This window comes from Mastigoproctus giganteus, chromosome 10 (assembly GCF_048544385.1).
Source record: "Mastigoproctus giganteus isolate SK-2022 chromosome 10, ASM4854438v1, whole genome shotgun sequence".
NCBI lineage: Eukaryota > Metazoa > Arthropoda > Arachnida > Uropygi > Thelyphonidae > Mastigoproctus > Mastigoproctus giganteus.
The window spans coordinates 9,552,124-9,568,548 of record NC_143584.1 but is presented as its reverse complement, the minus strand read 5'-3'; the positions used below and the strand labels follow the sequence as shown (position 1 = coordinate 9,568,548).

Sequence of the window (16,425 nt, the reverse complement as noted above, 5' to 3'; positions counted from 1 at the left end):
GTGCAAGGAAGCCTGAGGCTTATGCTGCACCAGCCAAAAAAAATTTCTGAGTTACCCTGAGAGAGAGAGAGAGAGAGAAGGGAATCACCAAGAAAGAGAAGAATGATGATATCCAGCTCAGAACCCCGGGTGTGCCGAGCCCATGCTCACCAGATGTGAGCCCCTGGGGTTGCGACAGTTATACACAAGAAGATCCAATATTGGGATTTTAGGGATATCTTGTGGCAGTGGCAGGAGAAGCATTTACAGAGTTATGTACAAAATCCAGACCAAAAGTAAACAACCAATTTCAGATTGCTAATTAATAATGTACCTACTTATGTGATTACTTTTGTGTAGTTCTTTTATAAGTTTTAAAACTTTAGCATATGCTATGCAAATAAACATCTGCTGATACACAGTGTGGCAATTGGAAAATGAGACTGATACTAGAAAAAATAATGATCCCTTTTATGAGAAAACTTGGTTTATTCAGAGTAACTTTTTTCTGCATCCACACACTGCATGCAGTGATCAAAAGTGACTGGAACAACTGGCCGAAGGCCTTAACTGGTATACTCTTCAATGTTCTTGTCACAGCTCATTGAGTGGTGTCAACATCATCAAAATAACACTTTTGAATGGTGCCTTGAGCTTTGGAAGAAAAAAAATCACAGGGCTGTCTGATGGATACAGTGGGTGCAACAGTATGCAGATGTTTCTGCTAGCCAAAACTCCCCAACAATCAGAGCCTCATAGCCTCGTGTTGTTGTGCAAGAGGAACCAACTGCCATCTTCTCCATACTGAGGCCACAGATTCTCAGCAACAAATGTTTCAGAATGTCCAGATAGTAGGCAGCAGTAACACTTTGGCGATCAGGCACAAACTCTTTGTACACAAGTCCCTTGCTGCTATAGAAAGTGATGATCATGGTTTTGACTTTTGACCTTTCTTCTCAAACTTTCTTTTGGCTTTGGGAGAGTTTGCCGACTTCCACTCAGCACTTTGTTGCTTTGTTGCCGGATCATACTGAAAACACGTCTCATCACCTGTAATGATTGAATTCAGGAATCACACAGGTTTGCTTTCAGCAGTCTCTGAGTTCTCTGCAGTGTTCAACTTGCATACACCATTGACCATCTTTCAACGAATGTGGAACGAACTGCATGGAGTCATTCATTTTCTTCAAATCCTGGGTTATTATTTGTCAAATGGTTTCTTTATTAATGCATAAATCTGAAATCATTGAGAGTATTATTGCACATTGGTCATTTGTAATGATTTCCTGCAACATTTCAATCAACTCTGGCATTCAAACCATTTTTGCTGGGTCTGCATGTTCGTTGTCTTCCAGTAATTCTCTTCGATGAGCGAAACATTTATGTCACTCAAACATACGTGTATGAGACAGACAATTCTCTCCATACACTTGCTTCATCATTTGAATTGTTTCTTTTCACTTTTGCCCAAAACTTGATGTTTGTTCTTTGTTCCATTGTTCCCCACAACACAGACACAGGAGAGATGTGCAATTCGGCTCATAATACTTTCTGAAATGGCAGCAATTTCTGCTGACCTTCACTGTGGTACTCAAGGAACAATCACTCTTTCATTCCATGTTTATTTCTAATGGATGGCAGCACCAGAACTTGTCTCATAGTCTTGTTTTCCAGTTGCTGCACTGTGTATAGTTCATCTACTGATACATTATTGATATACAAATAAACAAGTTTCCTATTTTAGTAGTCTGCAGTATTCAACTCTTATGTTGCAAGCAGTGATTCCTCACAAGCATTCTTTGCATCATCAAATATCTTATCAGGCACATATCTCCTCTTCATGTGTACTTCTTGTATGAATTACATGAAGTGCTCAGAAGTGTCTAGCAGCATCTTTTAAAGGAACAAAATATGCTTGAACCAAGGGACACCCTTTCAATACTTTTAAAATAATTTGGAATTAATTTAGTTAGAAAGTATTACTTTTAAAACAAACAGTTAGTTAATGCTAGTGGAAGCATGTTGTTTGCATACCACATGCTAAAAAATTAACTGCAGATCATGTCTGTAATCACGGTTATATTATAAAAAAAGTGTACAGTGTAAAATGAAAAAAATCTCATACAATCATTAAAATGTAAGATTATTTATATACTTTTAACAAGACTTAGTGGATTACGTTGTATTGCTTTGCATGAAGTAATGGATTTTGTTTTCTTATTATTTTTTGATGCATCTTTCATTTAGATAAGAATGAAGAAGTTATAAAACTATCTGAATGCAATTGGTTACTGATTTTCTGAAATGGCCAACAACACCGAAGATCGAATAAAGGACCAAATACTTCATTTGATTCAGGTTAGCATGAGACTTAATTTTAAATATTTTTTTTTCAATTTGCATTCATTTATTTAATTTATACATTGTGTGTATATTTCTTGAAAGAAATATACACATGATGGCTCAGAACACACATAAGTGAAACTTATTAAGATAGTATGTAATAATTTTATTCTTGTAAAAATAATTAGTTGTAAACACCTCTGACCTATGTGGGTGAGCCATAGAATAAATATAATGTAGATTAGGGCTTGTGAATAGAACTCTTGCATAGCACCAGTCAGTTTTGTGGGACTATCTACTTGCTTCTTCCATAATGAACTTATTCAGGATACAGCAGAGGATCAATAAAGATTTATCTTACATTAAAATCTTCAGGTTAAGGAATTAATAACTACTACTGACAAGAATTTTTTGGTTGGTGTATTGAAGGAAATTGCAGTTATTAAGGGTAAAGGAAAAGGTTTTCGTTTTCTTATAGGGAATTATATTGAACTTAGGCATCATTTGAATTCAGTTCTTGGTTGTTTTATGGTGTTCCAGCACCTTAGGCTATATTACGCCAGTGTATTATATCTGTATGATTGTGTGTTTTTGAGCTGATTTGCCTGTTATTTTATTCAGGCTGGTAAATCCAGAACAACACATGAGGGAACCCTGTGTGTGTGTGTGTGTGTGTGTGTGTGTGCGCGCGTGCGTGCGTGTGTGTGTGCGTGCGTGCACACGCACATCTCTGTCTGTCTGTCTGAGATTATATATACCATGATTCAAGAGGAGAATTAGTATCAATATTGGGAAAAATGATGCAAGGAAGCTCGCTTATGTAGCACAGCAAAAAATTAAAAAAAAAATAAATAAATAAAATTTAAATTAAATTAAAAAATAAAATAACCAATATCACTTTTCTTCCTTTTATTTACCTATTTCTTTCAAGTATTTATCCAGTCCGTCTTTAAATTTAGATAAACTTCCAACCTCCACACAAGTGGTTTGTGGAGGTTAGAAGATTGACTGTTGGAATAAACTCCCACCCACAAACTGGTGAGAGTTTATTCCAATAGTCAATCATTCTTTAATCTCAAATATTGAAATCAGAAGATTTAAAACATATGATGAGGCATATGATGCAAGAAAGCAAGCTTATGCAGCATTAGCCAAAAAAAAAAAAAAAAAACCCTTCCACTTCACCCCTCCATTCGTTCAAAATACCTGTCCAGCTGAGCCTTAAATTTATTTAGGCTATTAACTTCCACAACAAGGGATGAAAGTCTGTTCCACCAACCAACTACCCGCTGGCTAAAGGCAAATTTCCGCACATCTATCCTACATCTGTCTTTCCTCAATTTTAATTTATGCCCTCTCAGGTGATTATTCTGAGCAAGAGGCAGTATCCCCTCATCATTGAGCATGCTCAAACCATTCAAGGCTTTGTACACCTCTATCAGATCACCTCGCCGGTGCCTAGTCTCCAGACACTGTAATTTGCAAAACTTAAGCCTTTCTTCATAAGAGCAACCCTTCGTTCCGTTCACTAACCTTGTTGCCCTTCTCTGTACTCGTTCCAGCAGCTCTACATCCTTCTTGAAATGAGGCCTCCAGACCTGTATACAGTACTCAAGGTGTGCCCTGACCATTGCCTTATACAAGGGAATAATCACCTCCCTATCCCTGCTAGAAAAATTCCTGTATATCATTGATAAGACACCGTGAGCTACTCTTGCAGCCCATCTGCACTGCTCAGAGAACTTCATATCTGCCTGCACAATTACCCCCAGGTCCTTTTCATTCTCTACCAGTATAACAGTTGTCAGTGTAGTACCACAGATTTGATACGTTGCTCTGGGGTTGCTGTTTCCCATATGTAGTACTTTACATTTGTCAATGTTAAACTTCATTTGCCACCTCTCAGCCCATTTGCTCAACCTTTCCAGATCCTGTTACAGCAGCATAGCATCAGTAGCGTCCTTAACAACCCTGCCAACCTTTGTATCGTCTGCAAACTTGGACATTAAGCTTTATATACCATCATCAATATTATTTATAAATACAGAAAACAATAATGGACCCAACACTGGACCCAGAGGGACTCCACTAATAACATTAGTCCACGATGAACAGTGCCCACTGATTACCACTCTGTCTTCTCCCCCTCAACCATCCCTTTATCCATAGCAGCAATTTGTCTCCAATTCCACACTGCTCCAATTTGTGCAGCAGTCTTCCATGTGCAACAGTATCAAAAGCCTTTCTAAGATCCAAATATATAATATCAAAGTTATTCCCTGCATCCAATTCTTTTGTGACTGCATCATAGTATCCAGTCAAATTGGTCAGGCAAGACCTTCCCTTAACAAAACCGTGCTGTGTCTGAGCTATAACTGAATTCTTGTCAAGATGATCCTGCAGTGCTTCTTTAACAAGTGCTTCCATTAATTTTTCTGGAACAGAAGTTAAACTCACAGGTCTATAATTACTTGTGTCAGCCTTTGATCATCCTTTGTGAATTGGGGTTACATTTGCACATCTCCAGTCTGTGGGTACCTCCCCTGAGTCCAAGGAAGCTCTCATAATTATGGCTAACGGTTTGCTTACTTCCTTTGCGGCCTCCTTTAATATAACTGGATAGATCCCATCCACCCCAGGTGCCTTTCTTGTATTTATCTTCAACAATTTCTCCTCCACTTTACTCTCAATTATTATAAGATCATCTAGCTCACTGCCAGTGTTTACTTCACCTATGGCATTCCCCTTCCTGAATAACTCCTCATGTGTGAATATCGATGCAAAATATTGATTTAGTTTGTTAGCTACTTGATCAGGATCATGAACAGTTGAACCATCGATATCAAGTGGACCAATCTGATTCATCCCCTTCCTTCTAGAGTTTACAAAAGTAAAGAACTCCTTGCTATTTTTCTTTGCATCCCTTGCCAAAGATTTCTCGTAATCTGCCTTCGCCTGTCTGACCTCCTTTGTAACTTGGTTACAGATCAACTTATATCTATCCTAGGCTTCTGTGTCACATGTTAATTTAAATGTATCCCATGCATTTTTCTTCTCTGCCATATGTCTCATTAGTTCATCTGACATCTGTTTAGGCCTGAACCTTGCCTGAAGTAATCCAACCAAAGCAAATTAAAACTGTAATCTTACAGATCATCCCATTTTGCATTCTTGCAATGCAAAACAACATTTTGACATATATTGAGAATTAGTATTAATATTGAAAAAAATGATGCAAGGAAGCAGGCTTATGTAGCACAAAATTTTGGCTATATTTTGACACAGTTACTCATGAACTGGATGCAAAGAACAATTTAAATATAGTTTATTTGGATTTTAGCAAGGCATTTGACCCAGTCCCTCATGAGAGGTTACTGTATAAGCTTGAACGTACTAGGATTACAGGCAATTCCCCCCTGTATAACACTGTACTTGTACAACATGGTTTCGCTCTAACACAGTTAGCATTAGTAAAGGCACATGATGCAAGAAAGCAAGCTTATATAGCAGATTAAAGAATGATTGACCATTGGAATAAACTCCCGCCAGTTTGTGGTTGGGAGTTTATTCCAATGGTTTTAGAATTGCAGCAATCCTAGCACACAACATAGTACTTCTACAACAAGGTTTTGCTCTAACACGGTTTGAGAATTGCTGGAAATTTTGCATAACACGTTATTTTTGAGCTTTTGTGCTGGGAAAACCCTGCTATTATATTAGATGTAATTCTCATCATTTCCATTCCTTTTTGTCAATCCCTGCTGTTGACTCTCTAGTTGTTATCGCCTTCATGGTATTTTTCTAAAGCACATTTCTGGAGGTCACTACCATAAAATAATAAAAACAATTTGCACTTTCCGGTTTATTGGTCTTTTCTGTTAGTGTAATCAATTATAAATGGGTAGTAAACTCGATCTTCTTGCATTTGCTATAGTACCAATAGCTGGAATTCTGTGGGTTTTCATGTTATTATGTTGAAATGTGTTTCTCCTTCCATGAAATATTCAATCATATAAAGAACATAAATAAATGCTCAGAAACTCATTACTCTGTATCTCACTTGTGCATATCGTGTTTGTTGCACCTTGTCTGCGTGCCTTGTTCTTTGTTATTAATTTGCTTTTAATTTTTAAATTATAAACTTTTTAAATTAAAAAGCTTTTAAATTATAAATTATATATTAAATTTTAAATTATAAGCTTTTTAAATTAATTTGCTTATAATGTTTTAAATTTTACAACCAAAAAAAAAAAAAAATAGTGTACAGAAATATCAATTAGTACGTACATATCAGTGCATATTAATTAATCTATATATGTAAGTGTAAATTTATTTTTCATTTGCTAACTGGAAAATATTCTTCTCATTTTCACATATCGTTTAAAGTGGGGGTCCACTGTATTTTGTTGGGAGATTCCTGAGTTAGGTTCTGTGCTATTGAACTTGTGCTTATTTGAGACCACAAAAAATAATTGAACACCCGCTATCAACCACCCGCTGTCTAAAGGCGAATTTCCACACATCTGTTCTACAGCTGTCTTTCCTCAATTTGAATTTATGCCCCATCAGGTGAGTAATCTGAGCTAGAGGAAGAATTCCATTAGAATTGAGCTTGCTCAATCCATTCAAGGCCATATACACCTCAGTTAGATCACTTTGCAGGTGCCTAGTCCCAAGAAGCTGCAATTTACAGAACATAAGCTTTTCTTGGTAATATCAACTCTTTGTTCCACTCACCAATCTCGTTGCCCTTCTCAGTACTCATTCCAGCAGCTCAACATCTTTCCTAAAATGAGGCCTCCAGACCTGTGTACAGCACTCAAGGTGTGGCCTGACCATTGCCTTATACAAGGGGACAATCACCCCCTCATCCCTGCTAGCAAAATTCCTGTTATATCATTGACAAGACACCATGAACTACTATTGCAGCCTTTTTACATTGCTCTGAAAACTACATATCTGATTGCACAATTATCCCCAGATCCTTTTCATTCTCCACTACACTGAGTGTACTACCACCCAGTTGATACGTTACTCTGCGGTTACTGCCACCCATATGCAGTACTCTACATTTGTCAATGTTAAACTTCAGTTGCCACCTCTCAGCCCATCCGCTTAACTTTTTCAGATCCTGTTGCAGTAGCGTACTATCATTACTGGCATTAACAGCCCTGCCAACCTTTGTATTGTCTGCAAACTTAGACATTAACCCCGATATATCTTCATCAATATCATTGATAAATACCGAAAACAACAATAGCCCCAACACCGAACCCTGGGGAACTCTGCTAATAACATTAGTCCATCAAGAGCAGTGCCCATTGATAACCACTCTCTGTCTTCTCCCACTCAACTATCCTTTTATCCATTGTAGCAATTTGCCTCCAATGCCACACTGCTCCAATTTGTGTAGCAGTCTTCCATGTGCCACAGTATCAAAAGCTTTCCTAAAATCCAAGTATATGATATCAAAATTATTCTTTGCATCCAGTTCCTTTTTGACCATATTATAGTGTGTGTGTTATGGGTGTTTAATGGCGCATAAGCTACACTGGCTATAGTGCGCCTATCACTTTATAGCATCCAATCAAGTTTGTCAGACAAGACTTCCCCTTAACAGACCCATGCTGTATCTGAACTGTGACTTCCCCTTAACAGACCCATGCTTGCCTTTAGCCAGCGGGTGGTTGGTTGGTGGAACAGACTTCCATCCCTTGTAGTGGAGGTTGATAGCCTAAATAAGTTTAAGGCTCAGCTGGACAGGTATTTTGAACGAACAGAGGGGTGAAGTGGAAGTGGGGTTTTTTTTTTTTTTTTTGGCTGATGCTGCATAAGCTTGCTTTCTTGCATCAAATGCCTCTACTAATGGTAATGCTAATGAACTATAACTGCCGTCTTGTCTAGATGATCCTTTCTAGACAAGACATCTTGTTTAGATGATCCATTGCTTTCTTAACCAGTGATCCATTATTTTCCCTGGAACAGACGTTAGAATAACAGGTCTGTAATTACCCATATCACTGTCTGATCTCCCCCTTTGTGAATTGGGGACACATTTGCACATCTCCAGTTCATGGAGACCTTGACTGAGTCCAAGGAAGCTCTCATAATTATGGCTAAGGGTTTGCTTACATCCTTTGCTGCCTCCTTTAATATAACTGGATAGATCCCTTCCATCCCTGGTACCTTCCTTATGTTTAACTTCAACAATTTCTCCTCCACTTTGCTCTCAGTTATTACAAAATCACTTAGCTCTCTGTTAGAGTTTGATAAACTTCTGACATCCTCTCCTTGAATAACTCCTCATGTGTGAATGTAGATGCAAAATATTCATTCAGTTTATCAGCTACATGAGCATGATCATCAATAGTCAAACTGTCTGTGTTAAGTGGAACAATCTGATCTATCCCTTTCTTTCTGGAATTTACATAAGTAAAGAATTCTTTACTATTTTTCTATTTTTCTTTACTATTTTTGCATCATTTGCCAAAGATTTCTCGTAATCTGCCTTCATCTGCCTTACCTCCTTTGTGACTTGATTACAGACAAGCTTATATCTGTCATAGGCTTCTGTTTTGCCTGATAATTTATATGCATCCCATGCATTTCTCTTCTCTTCTCTGCTATGAGCCTCATTAATTCATCTGACATCCATTTACCCCTAAACTTTGAATGGTATTTCTTAGTTGGTATGAAAAGCCTAGTACCCTCCAAGATTTTAATCCCTGAAAGCTTCTCATTTAGAATTCACTGTTGGTAACATTATCATCAGTTGATCCCACTGTATAGAATTTAAAAACTCTCTGAGACCACTGTAGTGACCTTTACGAAAGCAAAAACCCTTTCCCTTACCCCTGATGGTAGTTAATCTTTAAATAAATCCCACATTAGTACACTGTGATCACTGCCACCTAGTGGTTCCTTTACCTGCAGATTCTTAACGCATTAAGAATCACTGCTGATAATTAGATTAAGAGTACTACTCCCTCTGGTTGCCTCTTGAACATGTTGTTGTAGAAAACAGTCATCCAATAAATCCACAAAAGTCTTGCTAGTGTGCTTGTGACCAATCCACAAGTTCCAGTCATATCGGGAAAGTTAAAATCCCTCATTATAAGACATTCTGATTTATTGGCCCACTCTAATTATTTGCACAATTGCTCATTATACTTATCAGATTCATTATAACACACACACACACCTACTCTCATTTTCCCTTTCCCAGTGCTTATGTCACACCACTGACTCAACGCTGCATTGTCCACAAATGTTAATTGGATGTACTTCCTTAGATTTTGTGTGTTTCTTAACTAACAGTATAACCCATCCTCCCCTCCCTGACTGTCTTGTCTATCCTTTATGTACACATTGTATTCCCCAAATTCCAATTCTGCACTTCTTATATCCTTGTGGCACCATGTGTCTGATATCCCAACAATATCCACTTTTGATGTCTTGACCAGCACTTCAAATTCATCCAATTTATTTAATATACTCTTAGCATTTGTGTACATGAAAGTATACATACACCTATTCTTACTCTTAGTTAACCTAACACAACCCATGTATTTACTTGTTCCATGATGACTCCCAGCAGCCCTCGAAATCCCTAGTACTTTGCTTTCCAAGCTGATGCTCATTCCAATAGGAGCAGTGCAAGAATCATTTTCACCTCTGCCTGTGGCTACCGTTAACCTATTAGTCTGTGAATCCCCCCCCCCCAAGCTAGCAGTTTTATGACCCATTTAACACTGCCTCAATAGCATCAGCAAAAATTCTTGCACCCTTTCTATTTAAGTGTATACCATTCCTGTAAAAACAATCTTCTCTGTTAACAAGCACAGACTACACTGAGAAAAATTCTACCCCCTGAGCCCTGCACAATCTCTCCTGGTTGAATTGACTGACAAGGCTCTCATCATATACCCCATCCCCTCTGGGCAGAATTGCAGACACTTTCAAATTTAACCCTAACTTGCGACATTTTTTCAACATTGACATGTACTTTTAGCATTAGCATTAGTAAAGGCACATAATGCAAGCTTATATAGCATCAGCCAAAAAAAAAAAAAAAAACCTTCTCATTTCTGCCATCCACTCACTCCAAATGTTTGTCTAGTTCTGCCTTTTATTTATTTAAGCTATCAACTTCCACAACAACAGATGGAAGTCTCTTCCAGCAATCAACTACCCGCTGGTTAAAGGCAAACTTCCGCACAGCTATCCTGCAACTGTTTTTCCTCAATTTGAATTTATGCCCTCTCAGGCAATTATTCTGAGCAAGAGGAAAAATCCCATCAGATTTGAGCATGCCCAAACCATTCAAGACTTTATACACCTCAATCCGATCACCTCACAGGTGTCTAGTCTCGAGACACTGTAATTTTCAAAATGTAAGCCTTTCTTCATAAGAGCAACACTTTATTCAAGGAATCCTTTGTTCCATACTTGTTAAGTAAGTCCACAGATCGCCTACTCTTAATGTCATTAGTGCCAACATGTACAAAAATATCACCCTTTGTTGTGGCCTTAAAAGATGATATCTACTCTACTTCATCAACTTTTGCCCCTTGCAGACACACCCTGGTCCTATTCCAGCTATTCTTTTTGCACAATATATCTGTCTCCCTGACAATAGAGTCACCGACAATAACTAGCCCCTGTGGGATCAGCGCATTCTGCCCTGAAGGTTGCTGCTGTGTTGCCTGATGATCAAGTGCAAGCTCTGGCATTGATGTGGGCTTTTTCTTTAGGCTGTGATGTGTCGGAGAATTGCCCCTTCTGTTCTTCCCTGAGCCACAGCACTCCCAGTACTTTGTGCTCATTGCTTTGCTGCTCTAGTCTGGGGCATGATTTCCATTTAAATACGATTTAATTAATTAACAATGAAAATTAGTAAGGTTTTAAATTTAATTGATTAATTTACTATACTATACCTGACTATACAATACTATACTAAGCTAATGCAGTAATATGTATTCCGCTATATAGTTTTACTTGATAATGTATACCTCGAATTCAAATTCGAGATATATGTTATGAAGTTATCATTAGAAAAAGTAAATCAATCCAATAATAAGAATACCATCAAGGACTTATGAAAACGCAAAAAAAAAAAAAAAAAAAAAATTATTATTATTATTATCGCTTTTTACCGACAATCTAGATGACTTCAACTGGGGCCAACCACCCAGAATGAAGGCAAAAAACGATAAGAAGTTCTCTGTTTCTGTGATGATCAATATATGCTAAGTAATTTAAATCTAAACCAAATATAAACCAGTATAGGCCGAACATAAATCGAATATAAATAAATCGAATGAAGATAATTAATTAAGAAAAGTTTTTGAAATATTAGAATCAAAGGTAAGAAATATAAGTAAAATATAAAAATGTAAGCATATATTAATCATCGTTGACCCGACAGAGAACGTAATTTAAGGATTAAAACAAGATTAAATATATAATACATACTACATTTGACCGTATTTATATTCTATTTATATTCTATTTATTTATTTATATTCGATTTATGTTCGGCCTATACTGGTTTATATTTGGTTTAGATTTAAATTACTTAGCATATATTGATCATCACAGAAACAGAGAACTTCTTATCGTTTTTTGCCTTCATTCTGGGTGGTTGGCCCCAGTTGAAGTCATCTAGATTGTCGGTAAAAAGCGATAATAATAATAATAATTTTTTTTTTTTTTTTTTTTTTTTGCGTTTTCATAAGTCCTTGATGGTATTCTTATTATTGGATTGATTTACTTTTTCTAATGATATTCTGTAGACATTGTGGGTGTATTGCATGATTGCTTGCAACTGCATTAACCCATAAATATTAGTTATTGTCTTTTAACTTTCTTGCTTTGCTTTATTTCTTGCTTTCCTTTTATCACTAATATAACTATTAATTATGAAGTTATGCTATACAGTAATGATCTAATGATCACAAATCTAAATTAGTTATATCGTTAGCTAAATACAAAAGATATATGCCCAAACAGTAATTAAAACCTTCAAAATACTGATTTATTACATTTAAAACCCTAGTATTCTTCTATGCTACTAATTACGCTACAGTATTCCAGCCAATATGATAGCAGTAAGAGTAGTGAGTTGTAACTTACAAAGTCACCAACTAAATTTAAAAAAATATGATAACGAATGCTGCTAAGCCTATTTAATCTATTTGTAAAGCACAAATTAATATGTTAACTAATCAAAAAATACAACAGATATATGCCCAAAAGGTGATTAAACCCTTTAAAATACTTATTTCTTGTAATTTAAACTCTACTATTCTTCTGAGCTACTGATTACGCTACAATAATTCCACCAAAAACACCACAAATTCATTTATGCAAAGTTATACATATTTCATTACATACATATCATTTATTTATGCAAAATTGTACATATTTATTTATAATTTTTTTTTGGCTGATGTTCTTTAAGCTTGCTTTCTTGCATCATATGCCTCAACTAATGCTAATGCAAATATTTTTCAAGGAAAGAGGACTGCAGTTCAGCTAACAAGTTACTGAATGTTAATTGAATTTGTAAGTCATAAAAAAAGTTCTAGAAGTGAAGTTAGCAGGTTTAAAAGGAAAAGCCAATATAATTTTAGCATTAACATGTCATAGAATGTTAATTGGGTGTAAATTTTGCTCATAAATTTGAGCAAAATTTATGAATTATTTGGTCGAATGAGTTATTAATTTATTTTAATTCACTTATTGGATGTTAGTCCAATATTGTATTTTGGGTGTTATGAATGTTCTGAGTAAATTTAAGATGTATTATTTGTATTGGGACCTCTGAACTGGATATAAAATGAGCCAGACTTTCATTTTGATACATTATTGAACATTAAATCTTTTTATATTTTAAATCTGTATGATACTGTCTGTAAGATCTTATACCTCATTCTCTATTTTCTGTATGATGGTCCAAATCTTTATCTGTATGATATTGTGTAATATATGGCAGGATTACCAAAGGTTGGCAGGGACTGCCTAGGACAATAAATAAAGAAACTAAAAAATGAATAGCAAATGCTTAAAAAGCAAATGCAAATAGCAAATGCTTTATATAAATAAATAAATAAAATGGTAGCTATCCAGTTGTGTGGCTTAACTCTTATCTTATCAGTTACTTAATCCTTATCGATAACGATAAAGACATTTTTAGTCTCATATGAAGTTCCAGAAGATTAGAGATGAAAATATTCTGTACATCAGGGTGTTTTCTAAGGGTGTGCCAGGCAATTGTAAACCTGAAAGTCTGACATCTCTGGCATAACAATTATGAATATCTGATAATGGATGCAGTATTTTGCTAAATAGCAATGTTATTATATTGAGTGTCATGGTTTCATTAAAGGAAGATCTTGTCTGACCAGTCTGACAAGATTACTACTTTACAAGTCTCTTGTAAAGTAGTCACAAATGAACTTGATGCAAAAAATAACTTTGAACAGTTTAATTGGATTTTAGAAATACTTTTACACAGTCCCACATGAATGTCTTGTGTATATATTGAAAAGTGTAGCATACCATGAAGACTGCTGCAGTGTATAAAGGGCTGGTTAATTGGTAAAAGACAAAGAGTGACTATTAATGGGCAGTGCTCAGAGTGGACCAGCATTATGAATGGTATCCATCAGGATTCTGTACTGGAGCCGTTGTTTTTTATTTTCATTAATGATGTCAATGATGACATGTCAAAATTTGCTGATATCAAAGTGAACAGGGTTGTAAACAGAATATTACTACAAAAAGACTGACAAATCATACAGCTAGCCTAATAAAAACAATTAGGCTTTAATACTAGTAAATGCATATGAGTCATAGTAATTGCAAGTAAATTTTTTTTTTTTTTTTATGTAAACCCCAAACGCGAGAGGTATTAGAACCTATAGTACTTAGTACCGTGCTTGGGTTGGAGGTTGAGAAGACGAAAGAAGATATTTGTTGACATTGGACTTGAACTTCTGTACATTGTAATTTTCAGGAAATACGTATGAAGGAAGGTTGTTCCAGAAAACGGCAGTTGAATGAATAAATGAGGAAGATGAAAAGTTGGTTCTGTGGGTTTGAAGTTGGACAGTAAATGGATGTTGGCTGATGGCGGCACGTGTTCGGATTGTTTTGAAAGAGAGAGCGGGAATTATAGAAGCCAATTCAGAAGAACAGTGCCCATGGAAGTATCTGTAGAAGAGGCATGCAGCAGAAACAGTGTGTCTATGAGAAAGCGAGTGGAGAGACTCTGTTAGAGATGAATCATTAATTAACCTAACTGCCCCCTTCTGAATGGAATCAAGAAGCCTGAGAGAGGTTTTGGGGGCACCACCCCAGATGTGGGAACAATATTCCATGGCAGGGCGGATTTGCGATTTATACAGAGTGAGCAGCTGTTTGGAAGAAAAGTAACGTCGAGAGCGAAAGAGAAAACCAAGTTTTTTAGATGCAGAGGAAGCAATATTTATAATGTGCTTGTGCCAAGAGAGATTAGAAGTAAGGGTAACCCCAAAAGAGATATATCATTTTGCCTAGAAATTGGAGTGTCACTAAACATAAGCATTGGAGCGGAAGAATCCTTTTTTGCGAGATATAAGACAAGACTGAGTTTTAGAAGGGTTGAAATCAACTAAGTTGTCTTTGCCCCACTGGAGAATTACCTGAAGATCGGCATTTAAGGAATTGGTAGCAGATTTTCGAGAAGTTGAAGCTGATTCAGCAGGACAAGGTTTCTCAAAATGGAAAGTTGAATGCAATGTGCTATCATCGGCAAAACTATGGATAGGATTTCCACTCAACGGAAGAAGGTCATTGATATACAAGAGGAAAAGAGTGGGGGAAAGAACTGAACCTTGGGGGACACCGGCATTAGTGGAGAAGTTAGAAGACAGAGAGCCATCTACCATCACTCTCAATGAGCGATCAGAGAGAAAACTGGATAACCAATTACAAAAAAACAGTTGGCAAACCATAAGATGGAAGCTTGTTTAGAAGACCTTTATACCAAACACGATCAAAAGCCTTTGAGATGTCAAGAGCAACTACTTGTGTTTCACCGAACCTTTCCATTGAATTAGTCCATAAATGGGTAACATAAGCCAGAATATCACCAGTGGATCGACACTGACGGAATCCATACTGGCGATCGTTGATCAGACGGAAGGTTTCTAGGTAGTTTAAGAGTTGGCGGTTAATTGATTTCTCCATTACTTTAGAAAGAGTAGAAGTAATTGCAATGGAACGACAATTGGATGGGAGGGATTTGTCACCCTTTTTAGGAACTGGCTGGATATGAGCAAATTTCCAAGCAGAAGGAAAAACACATTTGGAATAAGAAAGTGAGAAAAGGCGGCAAAGAATAGGAGTAAGTTCAGGAGCACAGGTTTTGAGAACAAGTGGAGAAATACCATCAGGACCTGGAGCTTTCTTAGCATCAAGATTCATCAAAATCCTTCTGATATCCTTTTGACGGAAAACCACAGGAGGCATTGAATGGGCATGTTGGGAATGGTGGGAGGTGTTTTACCAAGATCATTAATACATGAGCTGGAAGAAAAATGGGATGCTAGCAGGTCAGCTTTATCCTTGGCTGAAGTGACAACAGAACCATCTCATTTGGACAGAGGTGGGAACAGAGATGGGCAGAAGTTGCGACCAATAGCTTTGGCAAGAGACCAGAATGCTCGGGGTCTCTTGCAAATTAGGGCAAGAAGCAAGTTTTCTATTCTTAGCCTGTTCAAACTCTAGTTTGGACTGTTTAATAACTGCTTTACAATTGTTGCGAGCTTTGGTGTAGGCGGAGAATGAAACTGAAGAATTAGAAACAAGCCAATTACGATATGCAACATTCTTCTCTTGGACAGCCTTAGCACATTTATTGGAAAACCAGGGTTTAGATAAAGGATGAGATTTTAAAGTGGAGTGTGGGATAAAGGATTCCATTCCTGCAAGAATAAGTTCACTGACACGATCTGAGCAAACGTTGACATCAGAAGTTTTGAAACAGTAATCCGACCAAGGAAAAGAAGAAAAGAAGTCTCGCAGGTCAACCCATTTTGCGTTCTTGTAATGCCAAAC

At 36.8% G+C, this 16,425-nt stretch overlaps 1 protein-coding gene across 1 annotated transcript in view; it reads left to right on the top strand.

Moving 5' to 3' along the window:
• Nucleotides 1–16,425, top strand: part of LOC150078675 (centrosomal protein of 76 kDa-like) — a 141,273-nt gene that overhangs the window by 10,326 nt on the left and 114,522 nt on the right. The window contains exon 2 of the mRNA XM_090382236.1: nucleotides 2,227–2,337. Coding sequence (XP_090238362.1) covers nucleotides 2,284–2,337 — 54 coding nt within the window. The 5' untranslated portion in view covers nucleotides 2,227–2,283. The remainder of the gene's footprint in view (nucleotides 1–2,226; nucleotides 2,338–16,425) is intronic.